The 23,439-nt window shown below is 41.7% G+C and overlaps 1 protein-coding gene across 1 annotated transcript in view; it reads right to left on the bottom strand.

Annotated features, from left to right (window-relative positions):
- Nucleotides 1-498: 498 nt before the first annotated feature.
- NTRK2 (neurotrophic receptor tyrosine kinase 2) overlaps nucleotides 499-23,439 on the bottom strand; it is a 210,060-nt gene continuing 187,119 nt past the window's right edge. The window contains exons 17-18 of the mRNA XM_065662823.1: nucleotides 1,535-1,693; nucleotides 499-684 (exon numbers count right to left, since the gene is read on the bottom strand). Of these exons, the coding sequence (XP_065518895.1) occupies nucleotides 499-684; nucleotides 1,535-1,693 (345 nt within the window). The remainder of the gene's footprint in view (nucleotides 685-1,534; nucleotides 1,694-23,439) is intronic.

The following is a 23,439-nucleotide window of genomic DNA, read 5'->3' on the forward strand; positions in this document are numbered from 1 at the left end:
TTCTTTTTCCACCCACATGCCGAAGCAAAAAAAAATTGAGGTGAATCCATAGAAACTCCCAGTAGCGGTACAGCAGAAATCATAAAGTTCGAGTCAAATATATTTTTCCCTTTTTTTCATCCACATCAAAGGCATGAATACAACAAGGCATTGTTAGTTGTGGTGGGCAAACTGAAGAGTCTGCTGATATAACAGATCAGGTTTTTAAGGCCTTTGTCTATGCAGTTATAATGATGCAGAAGCCAAATTGATTAGAAAGACAAGAGAAAAGGAAAAAATGATAGAAACTGAAAGAGAGAGAGAGAGAGGAGATACATCTCAGTAATGTCTAAAAAGTCAATACTGTGTCTACAGATGGAGAAGCGCACATTGCTTGCCCTTTGAAAGCTTCTCCGCAACTTTGTCATTAATACTGTCAAAGTTAAGAACACATTTTAATGGAGTTCAGGGGCAGTTGAACACATTAATTCCTGCAGCCCATAAAAAGAAATGCTAGACTTAGCCTAAAATATCCAAGTAGACTGGAGATGCCTTGGCCAAATTCTGGAGGAGTAAATGGATTTCTTTGATGTTGAGCCTCATGTGAGGCTCCCGCTGCCAACAGCCCAGCATCAAGTCATACACTTCCTTGGGGCATGTGCGAGGTCGCTGAAGGACTCGGCCCTGAGTGATGCACTCAATCACCTACAAAAAATCACAAGGAAAGGATCAACACAGTTGTGCCAAGTACATAAGGGTCATCCATGGAAGAGTTAACAGCTAATCGCCACACCAGGCTCACTAGTGGCAGTCACCCAGCCAACTCTGCCAAGGGCTGCGTTTCTAGGTAGACTAATGAGCAGCGTGATGTGACTTGGAAAAATCACTGTAATTTAAGTTGTCAAGGAGCAATAACTTTCATGATGTTAAGTTCGCCCACGTTGCCCCTTTTACTGATGAGGGAATGATAGCCAGGAAGTAATCCCTCTCTCTACTCATCTGTCAACCTTACCTTAACTCAGAAGGAGTCTAAGTTTTCAACCTGTTCACAAAGAGCATCGATGACTCTCCCTCCCTCCCTCCTTAAACTGTATCACTGTGGCTAATCCCTGGAAAGGGGTGATTTATGACTGCCTGGAAATCAAAAGATCACCAGATTACTTCAATCTATTGAAGAATGGTTTTGAACAACCACCCTGCAACAATGAAATGCATGGTATAGAATTGAAACCATCCAAAAACCATTTAGGAGATAGCTAAGCTCCTTTTCATTGCTTTATGGTCTGTCTCAATAGCCAGACCAGACTCTATCCTACACAAAGGAAAAAACTAAATTCCAACTGGTATAGTTCTGTTTGGACAAGTTTCATCATTTCCAGGGAGAAAAGGGTGAAAAAAAAGAAATCCAACCCCAAAGTTCATGACAATACCATGAATACCTGATACCAGGGATCCTGCCTTTACTGAATAAATTTGTTTCTGTCCCTTCTCAAGAGAAGGTATACAGTTAACATGCCAGCCTTCCCAATGCAGTTTGAGAATGTATTACACACACCTCATTGTTTGAGAGCTGATACCATGGCTGCTTGCCATACGTAAAGATTTCCCATAATACAACCCCCAGGCTCCAGACATCGCTCTCTGTGGTGAACTTCCTGTACATGATACTCTCTGGAGGCATCCAGCGAATTGGCAGCATGGTGTGACCCCCAACCTGAGAAAAACAAATCAGAGAGTCAGAAATAATTCCTCAGGACCCTCACAAGGAACAGTATCAAGACGTAAAACAAGAAGAATCCATGTTTTCCTTTATTTTCCTATTTGAAACCACACACTTCAATGACCTTTTAAGAACTAGAGATTCATAGTCCAAACTTCTCTTTCCCCAGCAACAATCACTATTATTATAGATTTCTCAACAAAATCTCCAAAGACATTGTTCATGAAGTACAACCTCATCTTTAACATTTACTTGGCACACTCTACCCAAGGAACAGGAAGCTTTATAAAATTATGAACTAATGTAGCTTACCAACCCAGTTTAAATTAGGCCAGTTTTACTCTCCATTTTAATGCTCAAGAAAATAAAAAAGATTCATGAAATGTAATCTATTCTACACTTATGATTCTCCTGGAAACTCAGCAATATCAGCTGAAATCCATGAAGATACTGTAGACTGTCCGTATGATGAGGTAGAATCAGGATCTGTATAGTATAACATCCTATTTCTGAGTGAGTTAAAGCAATGCTATTTTCTGTTAATAATTTCCACAGTTAATGCATCAAATTATTTTGTTCCACATCAACTACCCAGTCCTTCACAGCTTTAACAAAAAAATAAAATCAGTCCTTTCAATGTATTTCCCTGATAATATACAAACTTGTAAGACATGGACTCCTATCCCAAATTAACTCAAGTTGAATAGGCTCTTTCACTGAATTAATGCCTTTCTAAAAGTATCTTAGCACATTTTTTCTTTTCCCCAGAATGCTATACTTCCTTAAAATTAAGATTCCTAACCTTTACTTAAATTTAAAAAAAAATCTTATTCCCATTTTATAAACAATCTATTGTTCCTGATACGTCCCATTCTGACTGAATCACATCAATAAAGAAATCTACTCTACTCAAGTGCTTTTAAAATAGTGTGATTCTGAGTTACTGTAATACAGGTATTTGGATATTCTGATTACTTTTGCATCAAGACAGCTGCAAATGTTTCCAAGGAAGTTAGGATTAAAAAAAAAAATAAAAATAAAAGGCAAAGATCTTCCAAGGACATCTAACTTTTGATCAACTCTCATTTTCCTGCCTGAAAATGTGTTTAGTTATGAAACCACATTTGCACTTTCAAGACCCTGTCAATTCAAAATATTATTTCTCCTTATGGAACTTTACATATGTTGTTATAAACAATGCCCTCCTTGTTCTCATGTTGAAAAAGCAAATGGAAGGAAAACACAACAGAAGTTCAGTCAGTTCACATTATTTCTAAATCACACAGAACATCCATTTCCAGCTATTTGTCAGTAATTCAGCATTAGCTCAACCCACAAAACCACAGCTGCGGCTGTGAGAGCTCAACCCTGTTCTGTGCATCGCCACAAGCCAACGCTTGCTACTGACTCCATAAAAAGCAGAAAGTCATTGCTAAAACTTTCATAGACTCAGTCTGTTACTTGACTTTCATTCTCCACCCACTGCATGAGATGTCATGTGAGGGACGGAGGAATGTTTTTGTCAGGATGCTGAATGAAAGTCAGGGCCCCCAGTTTCAGTTCCAGGCTACAATGCGGATTTCTTTCTGACTCAATGCAGGTTGCTGTGCACAGGTTTTAGAGCCTTTCAACAAAGGACCCAATTCCTGTAGCTTTCCACCTAAACTAAAAACGTACATGTGAGCACTCTAATGACAGAGAATGCATACACATTTTTAAATGCTTCGGCCCATTCATCTCTGTGTTACAGTTTAACCCTCTGGCAGGCTGTAAGGCTCTCTGTGTCAGTATTTTATATATTGCTCTTGTGAGATCCCACCTGGCGTACTGTGGGAGGTCAGCTCTGGGGCCCCCAACACAAGAAATATCTGAAGGATATGTCTTCAAATTGGAGAGTCATGGATTTGACAGATGGACCACTCTGTGGGTAAGGAATTGGCTGGATGGTCACACTCAGAGAGTTGTGGTCAATGGTTTGATGTCCAAGTGGAGAGCAGTGACAAGTGGTGGTCCCCAGGGTTTGGTACTGGGACGAGTGCTGTTCAACATCTTTGCTGGCAACATGGACAGTGGGATGGAGTGCACCCTCAGCAAGTCTGATGATGACACCAAGCTGTGTGGTGGGGTCAACAGGGTGGAGGGAAGGGATGCCAGTCTGAGGGACCTTGACAAGCTTGAGAGGTGGGCTGTTGCCAAACTTATGAAGTTCAACAAGGCCAAGTGCAAGGTTCTGCACCTGGATTAGGGCAATCCCAGACACAGCTACAGGTTAGGCAGAGAATGGATTGAGAGCAGCCCTGAGGAGAAGGACTTGGGTGTGTTGACTGACAAGAAACTCAGTATGAGCCAGCAGTGTGCTCTCGCAGCCCAGAAAGCCAACTGTATGCTGGGCTGCTAAAAAGGAGAGTGATCAGCAGGTTGAGAGAGGTGATCCTGCCCCTCTACTCCACTTTTGTGAGACCTCACCTGCAGTACTGTGTTCAGCTCTGGGGACCCCAACACAAGAGGTATGTGGACCTGCTGGGTCAAGTCCAGAGGAGGCCACGAAGATGCTCAGAGGGCTGGAACACCTCTGCTACAGAGTCAGGCTGAGAGAATTGAGCTTATTCAAGCCCAGAGAATAGAAGGCTCAGGAGGGACCTTATAACAGTCTTCCAACACCTAAAAGGGGCCTATGAGAAATATGGAGAAGGACTTTTTATAAATGTAAGTAGTGATAGGGCAAAGAGGAATGGCTTTAAACTGAAAGACTGGAGATTTAGATTAGATATTAGACAGAAGTTCTTTACTGTGAGGGTGCTGAGGTGCTGGCACAGGTTGCCCAGAGAAGCTGTGGGTGCTGCATCCCTGGCAGTGTTCCAGGCCAGGTTGGAAGGGACTTTGAGCAACTTGGTCTGGTGGAAGTTGTTACTGCCTGTGGCAGGGGGTTGGAACTAAATTATCTTTAAAGTCCCCTCCAACCCAAACCATTCTATGATTCTGTGGTTTTTAACCATCTTTGGCAGAGAAGTCAATGACATGAAGAGTTTGAAGTAACTCACAAACACACTGAGATGCAAAAAAAGATGTTTCCCACCTTATAACTTAACCCTTTCCATAACCTAAACTGACATGGCCACCAAACAACTCCACACTTGCATCTTGAGAGATATTTCATTAGAAAGTGAGAAAAGTTAGTCCTTTAGAAACATGCAGCCACATACACCCAGACAAAGGACAAGTGCCAATAAAAGTTGGTTGGTGATGAGAAGTTTTGGTCTCAGCAAATATTAAACCAGTTCTAAGGTCTGCTCATCATGTAGCCTCTGCTACTGGTTCTATTTGATTATTTCTTTGGCTCATTCCTTAAGCGTTAATGAAAGCAGAAAACAATAAAACATGTGTCTCTGGTTTTCATTATTTGTCACATCTTACACTAAGAGATTTTGAAAAAAGCAATTAAAAAAAAAACAACCAAAAAAAAAAAAACCAAAAAACAAACCCAAGCACTCTCCAAAGCTTCTTTTTCCATGGTTCCTTTGCTACATAACCACAGAGTATTTGTGGTAGGACTCTGTGCTGCATTGCTAATGTCATTCAGTAAATATGAAGAACACACCTCTGGAGTGGTTATGATAAACTGCCATCAAATGATGGCTCTGCAACAAACTGATTTACAACATCAGACTTATCTGTCTCTCTCTGCAGCCATAGCAAGACTGACTCATCAGTACTGACACCAAGAATTCAGTGTACAGATAAGCATAAGCCACAGGGCTCTTTGGTGTTCTTCCCACATCATCTTGCCTGGAGCAGTGTCCATTTCTGTCCCTGAAGGCAGAAGACTTCACTGGGCAGAGTACTAATCCAGGACTGAGAAGTCCTGAGGTCTCTCCATCCCTATCATTGGCAATATCAAAGTTACTTCCAATGGCTCAGCATCCTTGTGAAGACAGTATTTAATGCCTTGCAAAGTAGCAATTAAAGTATTTTAAGGGCTACATTTCTTGCCAGATGGCATTGCAACAAAGAGAGGATATACGTGCAACCTGTGGCAGGCTGAGTGTCTACCTGTGGTCCAAGAGCAACATCAGTTTAGATTTAGATTTCAGTTCAACTACATCAAAAGCACAGGTCAGGACCCGGGCAAGGCACATTTCTAAATGCACATTTCCTTCTCTATTAACAATCGGTGGTTAGTAAATCAACACTCGCTCAACTCAGAAAACATTAAGGGCTGTGCTAGGTATGCTTAAAATGAAGCATATGCTTCAGAGCTTTCTTAAACTGAAATTCAGGACTTTACACCACTGTTCACAAGATGCCTGAAACAAATTGAAAGTCAGTTGTGAGTTCTGTTCGATCTTTATTGGACTGTTGAGTCCCAGCACCCAAAGTTGGGCCACAATAGCAATTAAGAGAGGTGCAGTGGCTTTTTGCCTTTTTGGTGTTGCCAAACTCTCCACAAGGCTAAGGGGTGTTTTCCAAGAAGGAAAACAGGACTAGTGAGCAAACATTGAAGGTGCTGAGTGCTTCAAAGCAATGCCTTCTGTGTATGCTTTAATAATGCAAGTATTACACAGCTCTCAGATATCATTAGCACTCTGCAGGATAAAGTTCCTGCTATGCACACTGTAATTGCAGTGCTGCTTGACACACATCATTTTAAAATGGTTGTGTGCTAAGCAGACTACAGTTGCAGGTAAATAACACTTTCATATTTCATCTAGGTAACGTTATGACAAGTTTAAAAGCATTACAGTTTTCACTTAATATGCTGTCACTTCAAAATCCATAGTGTAGTAAAAATGCTGAAAAAATGACCATTTTATGGAACGAAATTAGGGTATATTACCTGAAAGCAGCTGCATTATGATGGTTCATTTTTATTTAGAATTGCACTTCTACAGATCCTTTCTGGGACTTAAGTACTTGCTTCCAAATGTCAGTTTATGAAAGCAAGCACTCCCTAGCTCAGCCATAGCCTTTTATATGTTCACTAGTTGCTTTTACAGTCAATACTGGGCTAGAAACCAAACCAGAAGCCTGGTGAATCAGCTTCTGCATGGTGCTGACTATCCACAGGGAGGAGGTTGCTATGCCAGATCATTCAACTATGAAGTTCTCCAAAGAAGCACTTCCAAGGGGAAGTCACCACTCCTGTTCCATGTACGAAATGTTGCACTTTCAAAAGTACAATGTCATTCCACTTGTCACCACTTTCAGCACTCATCTTTAAATGAACTTCGAACTCTGAAAGGTGCCAGATAAGCGGACCCTGAACATTGTTTTCATTTATTTGCAAACGTCAAGCTTCAAGGACTGCAGAAGCACCATGTCTTAGCCTTTGTTCACTTTCTGGCTTCATACGTTCCATACGCTGCTTCACAGGCACTAGAAAATGCTGAAGTCTGTCAAACGCAGAAATTTACATTTTAAGAAGGAAACCAGGCCAGTAGTACAAAATTCTGCAGAATCACAGAATAGCTAGGGTTGAAAAGGACCTCAAGATCATCAAGTTCCAACCCCTCTGACATGGGCAGGGATACCTCCCTCTAAACCATGTCACCCAAGGCTCTCTCCAACCTGGCCTTGAACACCGCCAGGGATGGAGCATTCACAACTTCCCTGGGCAACCCATTCCAGTGTCTCACCACCCTCATAGTAAAGAACTTCTTCCTTATATCCAATATAAACCTCCCCTGTTTAAGTTTTAACCCATTACCCCTTGTCCTGTCACTACAGTCCCTAATGAAGAATCCCTCCCCAGCATCCCTATAGGCCCCCTTCAGATACTGGAAGTGATGAGGCTATGAGGTCTCCACGCAGCCTTCTCTTCTCCAGGCTGAACAGCCCCAACTTCCTCAGCCTGTCTTCATACGGGAGGTGCTCCAGTCCCCTCATCATCCTCATGGCCCTCCTCTGGACTTGTTCCAACAGCTCCATGTCCTTTTTATGTTGAGGACACCAGAACTGCACACAATACTCCAGGTGAGGTCTCACAAGAGCAGAGTAGAGGGGCAGGATCACCTCCTTCGACCTGCTGGTCACGCTCCTTTTGATGCAGCCCAGGATACTGTTGGCTTTCTGGGCTGCGAGTGCACACTGAAGCCGGCTCATGTTCAATTTCTCATCTACCAACACCCCTAACTCCTTCTCCGCAGGGCTGCTCTGAATATCTTCTTTGTCCGACCTGTAGCTGTGCCTGGGATCGCTCTGACCCAGGTGTAAAAAGTTGATGGTTGTATGGCCCAGAGTCTGCACACTCCATCCATCCATCCATCCATCCATCCATCCATCCATCCATCCATCCATCCATCCATCCATCCATCCATCTCAATATAAACCCAGCTTTCTTGCACGTTAGTATTACTGCTACAGAGAAGAGCCTTCAGCTGATTGCCATCAAGCTAAAGGTAGGCAAATATTGCAATTTCCCTATGCCAATTAAAAATGCATCTGCCAGTACCCTGCCCTGATCACTGTTTCAACTTCTACCGCCCAGATGACATGCAAACACAAATCCCTGTTACCCAATGTTTGTGATCAAGTGGGTATGCTCTTTTACATCTCTCTTACATTCATCAAATGAAGCCTTGTGCTCCAGCTAGGAACAGGAGGCTGTGGGTGGAGCTGAGGGAAGCCCACCTACAGAGTTATGAAGAAACAGGCTGCATGTGGGGCTACACAGATAAGATGCAAGTCAAGGTCTGGGAAGAGCACAAGAAATAAAGTTGTTAGATGACCGCTGAATCAATTCATACCAGGTTTATGCCTTACTTTTTTATATGATTGAAGAAGGAGGGCTGAATTGATTGGCCACACTTTTGTGAGCTGCAACTTGCTCTCACCATAGCAACACCGTGGTGCTGAGGGTATGTGTGCTAACTTTGACTGAGATAGAATTAATGTTCTTCATAGTACCTAGTATGAGGCTATGTTTTGGATTTGTGCTGACAACAGTGTGATAACTCAGGGATATTTTAATTACTACTGAGCAGATGTTTATGCAGAGTCAAGGCCTTTTCTGCCTCTCACCCCACCAATGAGCATACTGGGGGTGCATGAGGAGTTGAGAGGGGACACAGCCAGGACCACTGACCCCGACTAACCCAAATGATATCCCATACCATATGATGTCATGTTCAGCAGTAAGAGCTGTGGGAAGAAGAAGGAAGGTGGGACATTTGGAGTGATGGTGTTTATTTTCCCAAGTAACTACTACTTAAGATGAAGCCCTGCTGTCCTGGAGATGCTGAACACCTGCCTGCTGATGGGAAGTGGTGAATAAATTCCTTGCTTTGCTTTGCTTGTATGTGCAGATTTTGTTTTACCTGTTAAACTGTCTTTATCTCAAACCATGAATTTTCTCACTTTTACCCTTGCAATTCTATTTCCCATTTCACTGGCAGGGGACGGGCTGTGTGGGGCACAGCTGCTGGCAGGGGTTAAACCATGACAGTCCATTCTGGTGCCCAACAGGGGTTTCTAAGTGTTCAAGTTAAAAATAGATTTGATTGCAATATGCAACATCAAATATATAGCTATTATTGCTGTTTAGCTATTAATTGGTGGGCTCCTGTGCTTGCACGGGGCTTGCTTATCTTACTTTGTTCAAATCTTGTGCTTATTAGTGGCTGGTTTTAATTTTTCCCCTTTTTGTAGTGCTGTACTGCTTATCATCTTACTCTGTTGAGCCTGGGAACATGTTTTTGCTAACAGCAATGGCCATATGCCTGGGCTGGCAGATGGCCAGGACATTGCTGCTATTTCTGTGCTGCTGTACTGGACAGGCTGGAACTTCAGTCAAAGGGACTATGACCCATGAATGAATCTATACAGGAGTACGACACCCTGAATCATCTGTGATCATGGTTATGTCTCTACCAGAGCAGGTCTAGCTCTGAAGGGGTCATGACCCAAACATAAGTCCATTGTGCAGCAGGTATACCTTGAAGCATCAGTGGTTGTGCATGAGGCCATGGTGGAACAGGTGTATTGCTAGCGGCATTGTGGCCCATAGAAAAGGCCACACTGGAACAGATGCACCCCAGAGCAACTGTGGCTATTGGCAAGCCTATGCTGCATCCTGTATACCTCTGAAGAGACTGTGGCTCACAGATAAGGCTCCACTTGTAACAGACACACTCCTATGGGACTGCAGTCTGTGGATAAGAACACGGGTTAGGGGAGGAGTTCATTACAATGTAAAATACAATGTTCTGGTCCAAAGGGACCTTTAAAATGTTGTAACGCTTGATTGGAGCTGCATGTTATAGGAATTTCTGTGGCAGGTACCACTTGCTACTAGTCATTGCAACATTAAACCCAATAATCTGGACTAAAGCGGCCAAGGGTGGAGAATGTAACAGATTTACCTTTAAATTGTTGGAACCCATGATTTCAATTGCATACTAGAAGAATTACTATAGCAAAAACCACGTGAACCAATGGAAGATTAACTTTATGAGAAGCAGTGAAAATGCAGTAGTGACCTGACAAGAGCTGGCTTTGGTACCCAGGAACTCCACACAACAAAATCTCTCCTGTCTTGACATACCACCATAACAGATGGAGCCCAAAGACATTGACTAAATACTCAGTGCCATTTTGTGGAAGAACGTGGACATTTTGCAGACATTTTACAGGGGTGGTCCATAGGAATGGGAATGATACCTGTGTAATATACCTAAGGATGGAAAGGGGAGTTGTAGGTAATGAGAATGTATTAGACAGTACAGGACCTGACTTTAATGTAAATAGTACATAATAGGGGGTGGACAATGTGCTGGTATGCCTGGGATAGAGTTAATGTTCTTTATAGCACCTAGTATTAGGCTATGCTTAGGATTTGTGCTGGAAACAGTGTTGATAACTCAGGGATGTTTTAGTTACTGCTCAGCAGTGCTTGCACAGCATCAAGGGCTTTTTTGTTCCTCACCCCAAACCACCAGCAAGTAGGCTGGGGACGCACAGGGAGCTGGGAGAGGATGCAGCCAGGACATCTAACCCCAACTGACCCATGGAATATCCCATACAATATCATGCTCAGCAATAAAAGCAGGGGAAGAACGAAGGCGGGACATTGGAGTGATGGTGCTTGTTTTCCCAAGTCACCATTACGTGAGATGGAGCCCTGCTGTCCTGGAGATGTCTGAACACCTGCCTGCTGATGGGAAGTGGCATGTGAATCCCTTGTTTTGTTCTGCTTGTGTGCACAGCTTTTGCTTTACCTGTTAAGCTGTCTTCATCTCAACCAATGAGTTTTTTCACTTTTACCCTTGTGATTCTTTCCCCCATCCCACTGGAGATGGAGGGAGTGGCTCTGTGGGGCTTAGTTGCTGAAGGGTGCTAAATGACAAGAATATGAACAGGGCTTTGGAGCTCCAGAGCCACACCATAGGATGCTGCATGAATGGGACAGGGACTAGCTGGAACAGGGAGTCTGCTCCTGCTGAATGCTGATGGCCATGTTTGGAGAGGCTCCAGCACTCCTGGAGAGGATGTCAAATCCAACCCCCAGCTTTTGCAGGCATTGCATTACATAACCATTTCCCCCCTTTCTTTTTAGATTTCTGTCTTTAAGTAGTTGATTGCTCTGAATTCATGCAGTAAAAAGCACACGAACCAACTGCACATCCTTGGAAAAGAGACTTCCTCATTTATGTTCAGCGTTCCCAGGTTCCCACGATTCCTACAGAGTGACATTGCAGCAATGTGTCACAGCGCTTTGTATATTCTCTAAAGACTAGTAATGCTTCTTCTGCCAACAGGATAAAAGTAATCTTTTTACTTTGCGAGCCCAGTGAACCCGAATGACTAACCCATGGGTTCCAGCCCTGATCTTGCCCAGTGGCGGGGCTGGCTTGACTGCTGCATCTCTCCAGAGCCCTGCTGATCTCAGACCTTTTGCAGTTCAAGGTGGCAGTCTCAGAAGCAGCAACACAGTTCAGCATATGCTTAAATTAACTGTTCTGTGACAAGTATATACTCAGTCTCTTTAACACATCTGGATCTTAGTTTGTCAAGTTGGAATGAAGCTATACCTTTTGATTCATTTGTTCACCCTCTCCTAAAAGAGCATCCTGTATACTTGCAGGGTTACAGCATTTCAGGGTAGTTTTTGCTATTTATGTTTTGGTCTTCTGACTTGTCTTCCCATCTCAGGATGATATAACTGCAAAGAAATGTTCTCTGCAAGAATTATCATGTCTTATTGCTAGAACTGAAAACCTCTCCTCTCTTGGTGAGCATCCGCTCTTTCCTCCTCATAAAATGTTGGCAAATACACTTCTCAGCACAAGAAAAAAAATCAATAATTGTTATTTTCATTTCTTCAATGCCCTGGCCTTGCAGACAATGTCAATGTCTCCTCTTAAAATATCATCAGTCCTGCCATGTCCACTTGCTGAAAAGCAATACATCATTTTCACAGTCATAACAAGCCATACCACTCTAGCATGAGGTTACTGAATTATGAATAAGGCAGATTATTAGACAATAGCTAAAGATGTGTCCTTTCATTTTCACTTTTAACCCTGTTTTAGTTCATCTCTATTCAAAAGGGGCTTATGTCTAGAGTTCTTAATTAATTCCACCGGTAGTCTTGTCAGAAAACTGAAACAATATCTAGAACAACATCTATTATACTTTAAATTTTCTCTTTACTTGTGCAACATCAGTTCAATATTATGTGTCAGCTTTGTGTCACTGGAGATAAAATTCTTCTTATTAGTTTCTATGAAAGCATGAGCAGTGTGGAGATCAAAGAGTTTCACATAACGCAAGAACCAGAAGACAACATAAGGAATTTGTAAATGACAGGTTCATAACAAACAGAGTAACCATGTCACATAACATACAATTTCTTGTGGAACTCATTGCCACAAGATACTAACCCCTAAGGGTTACTTGAGATCACAAAGTGATTAAATACACTCATGGAGGATAAAATCTGACAAGGACTATCAAAAACAAAGATACCATCTCTGGTCCAGGAAGCAAATGAGCTCCAGGGTGCTGGAGGCTAAGAAAGTACATGAGGGAAATATTAATATATGCTTTATATGCTTAACTTGTTTTCAAACTATTCTGCAGGCACTGGTTTCTCACTGGTGATAGGTTCCTGGACTAGAAGGGCCTTTGGAGAAGTTATTTCTACGTTCCTATGTAGATGGGTCACACATTGCAATATGCAGTTCTTACCAAACTTCCCAGCAATGCTTATGGAGATCTAGATGCAATTCTGCCAAAAGAGTGGAATGAAGGAGGGATACCATGTGAAATTAAAATAGGTGAAGGAGCTAATATATCTTACAATTCAGCATCTTCCAAAGGTCTTTTCAAATGTTAAGTTGAAAAGATATAGAAACTGTGTCTATTGTTATTTTTTACACAACATAGTATCATACTGGGTCAGCCACATGTACAGGATAATTAATAAACTGTAGTAGTTACTGCATTACAGAGCGCTTACTCTTCCATGAAAGGAAGATGGAGTGCCCTGGAGGTAAGATCAGATGAGTGCTATAAAGAAGGAGATATGATTCACATCTCTGATTAAAATAAATATCTCCTATCACAGGGGCAGAAGGAAAGCTAACTGAGTAGAAATCTGCAGCACTGAAAAGTAGTGGATTACAGTTCTTCAGTGTCCCAGGATGAAGTTTGTATGAATGATAAAAAGAAGTCTGTTCCTTTAAAATATCATTTGTTTTACTTCAAAATGAGAAAAATTTCTAATGTTAAGCAATAAATGATAATCTAAGTGAAAAGAATGGGAGGTATACTGACTTGGCACGTTGAAACAGATGGCTTCTCCTTTCTAAAACACCTTTTATCCTCCTAATGTGCCATATCAACTTATGCCATAACAACTTATGCCATAACATACAGTTACTGATCACTCCAGCAGCAAAACTTGCAACTCAGGATACTGAGCTCATGTGAAGTCCCAGATTTTGCTTTACAAAAACTTATCACTGTATCACTTCTACCCCACCACTATTTCCATATCTGAGTGTCTGCTGGTTGTACCAGTGGATGAAAAGAAGCATCAGATACCAGCAGACTAGCAGCTGGAACAACTCATGTTAAAACCTTCACAGGCTCTGGGATGACCATCTACTGTGTCCAAGTCAACAGCAAAACAACTTTACAAAGCTATATTAAAGGAACTATAGCTACCTCCTTTCTGATTTTCAAAGCAAACAGGTTACAAAATATTGAATTCCACTTTTATATTAATCCCAAGTAGCCTGGGCTACCAGGGCCAAGGAGGTTTTTTAAAAACCCCTTTGATACGCAGTGGGAAACTGTCCTCTACAAGTCTATATCACAGTTGAAATCCTAACTTCTGATTGCTTTTTTAAATAGGGGGTTTGATGTGGTGATATGCTAGCTGAAGTGCACACTCAGTACAAACAAGGAGCAGCTGCTCAAGCGTAGACTCTGAAAGCCAAGTATCGTACCACATAAGCCAGTTTGTGTTCACTGGGTAATCTTTACGTCTGAAGCTGTTTCTCAAATACTAGAGATCACAACCTGTTCCCTTATTTTACTGAAAACCACATTTTTTTTTTCAGATTTACTGTAGGTTAACATAGCATGTCTGACTATCAGTCATGTCAAATTACAACATAGGAAAAGAGGGGAGCAGCAGAGGCTTGCAGGTTTACTTCTCCCTTCTGAGCCACAAAAGTTTATCTATAATGTGCCCGGCACGTAAGTACCACAATTTTTAGTTGAAATGTCTCAGATACTCCAGTTCTTCGAATTTTGTTAGATAGCCTCTCCCCTTCTCCCTCACATACTAATAAACAAGGCAATGGCAAGGTCCTTTGCTTATCTTCCTTCTTTTCTGCAGTCTTGATGATGCTTTCTGCTTCTCACTTTTTCTAGGCCATAATTTGTTTACATAAACTAGAAAACATGAGAAAAAATTCACTAAAATAGAACACACACACACAAAAAAAATCTGTTGTTTTACTTCCATGAATTCTAGTTTTGTCTCCTTACTTGTACCACGACATCATTCTGTGAGCTGAAACAGGTATTTGTTTTGAAATGTGGCACCATCAAGCAACATGCAATATGATCATTAAAAATACCAGTAACTACTATTGCCAAAGAAAAACAAAATAAAAAAAATTCCTATTCCTGGAGCTTGCAAAAACTAAATTCTTCTTATCAAATTCATATGTAGAATTTGATAAGAAGCCATGATTAACGTATTGTTCTTGGACACAAGAGTCAAAGTGTGGCCCAAGCCATGATGAAATCATTGTGTAGCTCTTGGCTGAATTTCATCACTGTTGTAAAGGGAGCATTTACACCAGCAGAGGGCTTGGAACCACAAATTTGGTTTTAGGTTTTGTATGGGTGTTTTTTTCTTCTTTCTTTTCAGTGCTTGTCTCTACCCCTCAGCAGTGTCATTTTCCATTTGGAAACATTACACTGCGTTGTGTATGCAATAGTTCCTGGAATTCACGACTGCGTTTGTTTAATACCAACACTGAGCTGTAAATTATGCCTGTGATGCTGAGGTATCTTTCCTTCTGCCTCTAAAACGAGGCCATATAATCCCTTGACATGCAAGCATTTACAGAAAGCATCAGTCTAGTAAGAAATGCCCCCCTAAAATTTTCCTGTGTGGATCTATTCCCTGATGGCATGTCATCAGAGTGGCAGTTTGGCTTTCTGACATAAAGCCTGTTGAACATGCCCATTACTAGGCAATCCTGGGGAACAGAGGAAGAGCACAGCAATCTTTGAAAGGATTAAGGATTCCGAATCAGCACTGCTGCACTTCAGGTAAAGGGTCTCTGAAGATTTAATATATACAGATTCCCATATCACACCATGGATTGTGCAAGACACTCCTCACATCCTTCACTAAATGCTAGCGGTGTGTGGACAAAGGAGAAGAGGTGAGAAGGAAAGAAACCCACAACTACACCTACTCTCCCTGCATTTCTAGCACATATTTTCCAGCACCCCAAAGAATTTTCCCATTGTGGAAAAATCTTCTACCTCCTTCTAGGATGAAGCTACTCCTTACTGCAATGGTGCAGCTCTGAGGTGCTTCCTTCCTCTTGCATGCTCCCCTTCTTCTCTGGATGAATAAAAAACCTGTGGAACATTGAGTCCTCTACTTGCTGCATTGCTGTAATATTATAATTAATTCAAAATCGATGCATGAAGGTAATTCTAGTTTCACTGCTCAAACAAAAGTAAGATCTGCAGCAAAACGAGAACTCAAAGGTCAGATGCTCTTTTTTTTAAGCAGGTTGAAATACATCAAGAAGTTAGGGCAGTAATTTAATTTTTTTTTGAGATCTTTTATTGATAAAAGTGCAGATCAACTGTATGATCTTCAATATAAATCTTACATGCAGCATTCCCGGACTCCCAAGTTGCCTAGATGCAAGGAGGTCTTGGAGACATTCAAAATAAGCCAAGTGGGAAATGAATGTCTTGTATTGTTGACAACACATTTCAGTTATATTTTTTTGGGGGGGGGGAGGGGGGGCGTATTCTGAGAGTTTTGACAGGCCCGATGTTTTGGACTGTTCAAGAATACTTCAGGCTAGGAGTCCACATCAATTTCTGTGAAAATCTGGTACTAAACCAAGACATATTTAAATTAGGCTGGCAGTAGTTTTTTGACTTATGCTTCTATAATGCCTAGGTGAATGAAGTCCTGATCTACATGAAGCTCCTACACACCCTTGCAGTACATAAACATAATAATAATGTTTTTCCTAGCCACTTGAAAAAAATTACAAATGGGCTCATCGTAACAGCTGCATGCTAACTTGTGTATATGACAGTGGGTTTCTATAGTCCTAATACTGCTTGTGAGTCTGTATTTCAGAGGGTTTTCCATCTGCTTCAGGTGAAAACTTTTGAAATATCGTTCCATAAAGTCTGCATTTCCTTTTAAAGTTATGCCACTTTGCAAAACCTTTTGGACATGTTTAGGGTGATCCACACAGAGTATTCTCAAATGCATTTGATGTTGTTATTAAAATGTTACGTGTTTCAGGCCTTAGTATACAGTTATCTCTGTTTTCTTGCCAGACATATCTATTATTCTTTCTGTGTATTAAGCTGTCACTTTCACCTAACTCTGTACCCTGGCCTTCATGGTTATTTACATTGAAAACATCCCTGGATCGTGTATCCATTAGGATAGTTTCATTTTATGGTTCATCGTGGCCCACAGGAAGGGGGTAGTTCTGGCCTTCCCATTAGCTTTGACCCCATACTTAGGCTGCAGCCCCATTTTATTTTCCTTTCCTCTCTACTAGATAGGAGTTCCCCTCCAAGACACTTCAGTCATCAACCTAGCTAAGAGGCTTTTGTTAACAAAACCCAGATGCATGACTAAGTTCTCTCTTGAAAGGAACTCCATCCTGCCATAACGATTTTGAGTTTAGAAACCATTTCATTCTCAATGAGTCAACATGGGTCAACAGACCCATTCTCAATGAATGCCCCAGCCTTCCATGGTATCTTAAGTGAGTGTTTATACAGATCTTATGTTCATTTTACCAGTTGGCTTATCGATGGCTAGCTAACACTGTCAAAAGAGAGTGCCTTGCTAGCACGACAATTCCATATGAATCCAGACATTTTAAATTAACGTTCCCTATGTTGCTGAACTGTGTATTTGATCACTTTGATTTGCTTTTCAATTCTTTTGAAGGCTTTGCATGGTTATCCCTGTACGAGTGATTTGGTATTCTACTGCTGAGAACCATAAACTAGGTAGTGAAGAAACAGGATTAAAGGAAGATCATGAAGACTCCATCACAAAATGTGTGCCACTTAATTTTGACACGTTGCTTACATCTAGTCACGTAGAATAATACTTATAGCATGATAGTAAATGCCCTAGTGTGTGGTGTCCTTGCTCCTGGCAGGGGTTTGGAACTAGATGATCTTAAAGTCCTTTCCAACCCTAACTATTCTATGATTCTATTTAAGTTGTACTGAGATCTCACTGTTATGGCCAGTATGATACCTTTGCTGGAAAGCATGAGGTGCCTCCAGTTTTCTGTGAGAACTCTTGAGCTAGGGAAGTAGTCAAATGGGAGTTATTCGTCTGAAACCTCAAAATAATGCCACATCTACTTTCTCTGACTGTTTTGAAAAGGTAACTATGAGTATCATATGTGAGCTCATGGAGACCATGCTTATATCAGGCAGGAATTAAGTCTGACAATTCCTGAACAAAATTCAATCCAACTTCTCACTCTTTAAGGTCAGACAGCTACCCAACATCCATTTCCCTCTGTGACAGGTGTGACACAATAATGGCAGAAGGAAGTTATTGCGTCCAGGACTGTCTTGGCCCTAGACAAAGTAGGGGAAATCTTTCCCTGTGAAACAAACTGAGTATGGGTTATTTCCCCTGATGGCACTTATTCAAATATGGACTTCTTTAGGCTCAGCAGCAGCACTTTAATGAAGAAGCATTTACTAAATGAAACAAGACAACAGCCTAGCCCTGTGATGTGGCAAAAGGAATCAAGATAAATATGAACAGAAGAGAAAAGAGAGTGAGGGGTTGGGAGGAGCACAGAGAGTGAACAGGAGCTGAGAAAAAAGCAAAATAGTCACAAGCATAGACCAGGGCATGTCAGGAACGTATGACCAGTCAGCCCCCCTATCTATTGCATCTCCAATACGCAAGCACACAAGCAGCCTTGTGAGCACCATGTCCTACATAACCCTGTTAGTTACTGCACCCTTATGGGTGGGCTGAAGCCTGAAAAGACTTTCAGCCCCAGTCTTTCATGTGCCTTTCAGTTATTTTGGTAAATGCCCAGTAACATTAACAACCTCCCGCATAAAGGGACCTATGGTTAAAATACTGCCAAGTTATGAGAAGTCTTAACCCTTCTCTGCTTCAGTGAAAGAATGCAACATTCAAAATGACACTGTTGAAAATAACACAATCTCCAGATAATAAATGTTATTTCACCTTTCCAGCATCTAGGACACAAAAACTGCAGCATCCTTCTCATTTGGTTTTCCTCCGTAAGAGAGGGGTAGGGAATAAAAGAGTAAGGCAGAAATGGAACCTTCTTTAAGAAAACAGAGAGACAGGTTTCTGCTGCCCTGAAGGACCCCACAGGCCCTTACTGGTAGGAGACAAAGCAACTTCTACTGACTCCTGGGGGATTTCACAGGTTATGAGCAGCGGTCAGAAAGCCCTGATGAAATTGTGCTTTTCATCTCTCACCACCAGAAATAGGGTTTTGCCTGGAGGTAGGGAGCACAGTCTCTCTGGGTGAGCCTGTGGACTCTCCTTAGGTGAAACTCAGGCAGAGGTTTGGAGAAAGACCTACAGCATGCAGACTGACCCCAGATTTCAAGGGGTCTTGGGATTATGTTTGCCACCACAGAGAGCTCCCTCCAAAACAGTTAATGCATTTGTGTTCTCTCTTGCAAGAGAGTCCAAGCTTTGGTTATCCTGCATTTGCACCAGACATTTCTTCTTCAACCTCTAACACTGGGTCAACGATTCTTTATCATTCCTATCTGTGTCCTTGTCCTCTGAGAATTGAAATACATAACTGGCAAGTTCAGCAATTGTAAATATCTTTATTATTTTTGTCCAAGGCTTATATTCAAAGATAATGCTTTAGCATAAGGGTGAAATTAATCTCCGTGGGGCGATGCCAAGGCCATGCTGTAGAAGTTGCTCATGATGCTCTCAGCTGGAGGGCAAGGGGAAGAACTTCTATACACTTTCTGCTGATTATTAGCACTGGGATGGATGTCAATCACTATAATGTATATGCCACAAATTCATCTCCAGAATAACTAATTTTAGCATGATATAATAATGGGAAAATCTTGTTTTCATTAATATTACCCATATTTTTACTATTTAAAGATATTAAAATGTAATATTTGATGTATACTATAATATACTATCACTATGATAATACTATAAAAATATACATAATATACTATGATAATACTATAAAATACTATCACTATTAACATTAATTATAACTAAGAAAGTGAAAAATGCAGTAACTTAAATTACAGCTAAAACTGCATCTGTAAGCATGAGCTGGAATGCAGGTTCTAGAATTCAACCTTTTTGTACTAGTTGAAAGAAATGGATAATATTTTTATATTGTGCAATCCTAGCCAGAAGTAGTCCACGTGGAACTGAGCCCTAGATTTTTTTGTTCTGTATTGCCAATATAAAGAAGACAGAATAATTATCTCTGTAAAGGAAGAGATGGTTGTATTTAGCCTAAAGACCGATAGAAGAATCACAGTAACTTTTGACTTTTTTATCATGTTAATACATTGTGATTCAGATGTATCAGAAGCAGAAGAGCGTGAGGATGAGATAAACAGAATAAAACTCATCAAGGCATGGGAAAAGTTCACCTTTTACTTCTGGACTGAAAACATCTCCCTTTAAACTTATATTACTCAAGAAATCCAAACTGATTTATGCAGACTTCTCCCTAGGCTACCTACAGTAGCCTTGTTAGTCTATTCAACGAATCACAGTGGTCAAAAGGCAATTCTGCTCTTTGTGAGAATTATTGATATTTTGAAATGCTTTTGATTCTGTATCAGGCAAAAGTACTGAACATTTTAAAAAAATGTAATATTTGGAGTAGTTTTGAGAAAGCAATTGCGAAACAAAAAATATTGGCGTTTTCCAGCAAAACAGAACAGCCAGATGCTCCCAAAAGATTTCGGTTTGAATGGAAACTTAAACCAAAACGTACTCAGATAATTAAAATGTGACTGTTACTCAGTTTAGGTCACATATTCTACAACATGGTTTTTGATATTACACATTCTCCAAACTGGTTCTGAAGTGAAACAAAGACCTTCAGAGCTCTGTTATGAAAAATCTCAGCAGTGTCTGCTGCTGGAGGGCTGAAGGGAATATTATGCATTTAGAGGGCAACTTGCTGCAGACAGTGGCACCTCCTTGATTATGAGGAAGCCTAACATTCAGGGGGATTCCCAGCGTGTTTCAGGTGCTGGGTGCTTTGGCACACTGACAGGTTGGCAGGGATATGAGGAGCAGCTCAATGCAATACCACTACTCTCTAAATTATTTCAATTATCACTTCCAGGAGTAATTCATAGAATCATAGAATAGAATCATAGAATAGTTAGGGTTGGAAAGGACCTCAAGATCATCTAGTTCCAACCCCCCTGCCATGGACAGGGACACTTCACACTAAACCATCCCACACAAGGCTTCATACAACCTGGCCTTGAACACTGCCAGGGATGGAGCACTCACAATCTCCCTGGGCAACTGATTCCAGTGTCTCACCACCCTAACAGGAAAGAATTTCCTCCTTATATCCAATTTAAACTTCCCTTGTTTAAGTTTTAACCCATTACCCCTTGTCCTGTCACTACAGCCCCTGACGAAGAGTCCCTCCCCAGCATCCCTATAGGCCCCCTTCAGGTACTGGAAGGCTGCTATGAGGTCTCCACGCAGCCTTCTCTTCTCCAGGCTGAACAGCCCCAACTTCCTCAGCCTGTCTTCATACGGGAGGTGCTCCAGTCCCCTCATCATCCTCGTGGCCCTCCTCTGGACTTGTTCCAGCAGTTCCATGACCTTTTTATACTGAGGACACCAGAACTGCACACAATACTCCAGGTGAGGTCTCACAAGAGCAGAGTAGAGGGGCAGGATCACCTCTTTCGACCTGTTGGTCACGCTCCTTTTGATGCAGCCCAGGATACGGTTGGCTTTCTGGGCTGCGAGCGCACACTGAAGCCGGCTCATGTTCATTTTCTCATCGACCAGCACCCCCAAGTCCTTCTCCGCAGGGCCGCTCTGAATCTCTTCTTTGCCCAACCTGTAGCTGTGCCTGGTGCTCCGACCCAGGCGTAGGACCTAGCGCTTGTCATGGTTGAACTTCATAAGGTTGGCATCAGCCCACCACACAAGCATGTCAAGGTCCCTCTGGATGGCATTCCTTCCCTCCAGCGTATCAACCGGACCACACAGCTTGGTGTCATCGGCAAACTTGCTGAGGGCGCACTCAATCCCACTGTCCATGTCAGCGACGAAGATGTTAAACAAGATCAGTACCAACACCGATCCCTGAGGGACACCACTCGTTACTGGTCTCCAGTCGGACATCGAGCCATTGACCACAACTCTTTGTGAGCAGCCATCCAGCCAGTTCTTTATCATCCAAGTGGTCCATCCATCAAATTGATATCTCTCCAATTTAGAGAGAAGGATGTCGTGTGGGACAGTGTCAAACTCTTTGCACAAGTCCAGGTAGATGACATCAACTGCTTTACCCTTATCCATCAATCCTGTAGCCCCATCATAGAAGGCCACCAAATTGGTCAGGCAGGATTTCCCCTTAGTGAAGCCATACTGGCTGTCACCAACCACCTTGTTGTTTTTCATGTGCCTTAGCATGCCTTCCAGCAGAATGTGCTCCAAGATTTTACCAGGCACAGGTGTGAGACTGACTGGTCTGTAATTCCCCTGGTCTTCCATGGGTGTTATATTTCCCTTTTTCCAGTCGTCGGGAACTTCACCTGACAGCCATGATTTTTCAAATACGATGGCCAGTGGCTTAGCAACTTCATTCGCCAGCTCCTTCAGGACCCACAGATGGATTCCATCAAGTCTCACGGACTTGTGTGCATTCAGATTTTGAAGATGGTCTTGAACCAGATCCTCTCCTACAGTGGGCCCAAGGTCTTCATTCTCACAGTCCCTACGTCTACCTTCTAAGATCTGGGTCGTGCAGTCAGAGCCTTTGCCAGTGAAGACCGAGGCAAAGAAGTTATTCAGAACCTCAGCCTTCTCCAAAGAATTCCTGGAGGAATTCTTCCCCTGCTCGAAACTGCTCCACATATAACTTAGATACTCAAGATATACACTGACAGAAGGCACATGTTACAGAGAATGCACAGGTGAAAACAAACAAAGCTTCACACAAGACCAATAAACTATGTCTTAAAACAACTGGATCCCAGATAAAGCACTACAACATGCCATAGGGAACAAAGATATATTCAGAAGGAAATGGATTATCTTACAGCCTAAACAGAAACAAGCCACAACAAAATGATTAATAGGCAAATCCCCCTGAAATTTCTCTAGGCAAATTCTGTCCATGAACAGTGAAATGGTGGAAGAAAATGATCAGCAGTTCTTAAAAAGAAAATCAAAATATGAAATAGCAGCAGCCAGTGTCAAATTAAGATACTTAGAATGTTTTTCTTTTAGAGATTAAATATTTTAGCACACCTATATCACAACAGAATTAATTCCTCTAACAATCTCTGTCGCACTGCATTGTTTATTCAGAAATACTGCAAAACATTTATAGCTCCTCTACAGCTGCATATAATAATGCAGCTTTTACTGAAATCATGCCAGCTCAACATAAAAGTATTGCAACCATTTAACAGAACAGAAAAATAAATAAATAAATAAACACAAAGTAGGAAAAAAAAAAACCACACAAAAAAATACCCCACAAACCCAACTCCAAAAAATCAACCAACCAAAAACAAAAAAGAAAAAGAAAGACAAAAAAACTCCACCAAACACCAAAAAAAGATTTGGCCTAGATATGAAGAAAAAGACTATGTCCAACAGAAACTGGATGCTCTACAGGAGGGGGCAGCATGTTTCTCAGCATCACAACCGGAATGTAGAAGAGCCTTTTCATCTGTTCCTATGAAAATGTACCCTGGTCTCCAAGCTGCATCTTTTCTAA

The sequence above is a fragment of the Lathamus discolor genome, chromosome Z, assembly GCF_037157495.1.
Source record: "Lathamus discolor isolate bLatDis1 chromosome Z, bLatDis1.hap1, whole genome shotgun sequence".
Classification (NCBI taxonomy): Eukaryota; Metazoa; Chordata; class Aves; order Psittaciformes; family Psittacidae; genus Lathamus; species Lathamus discolor.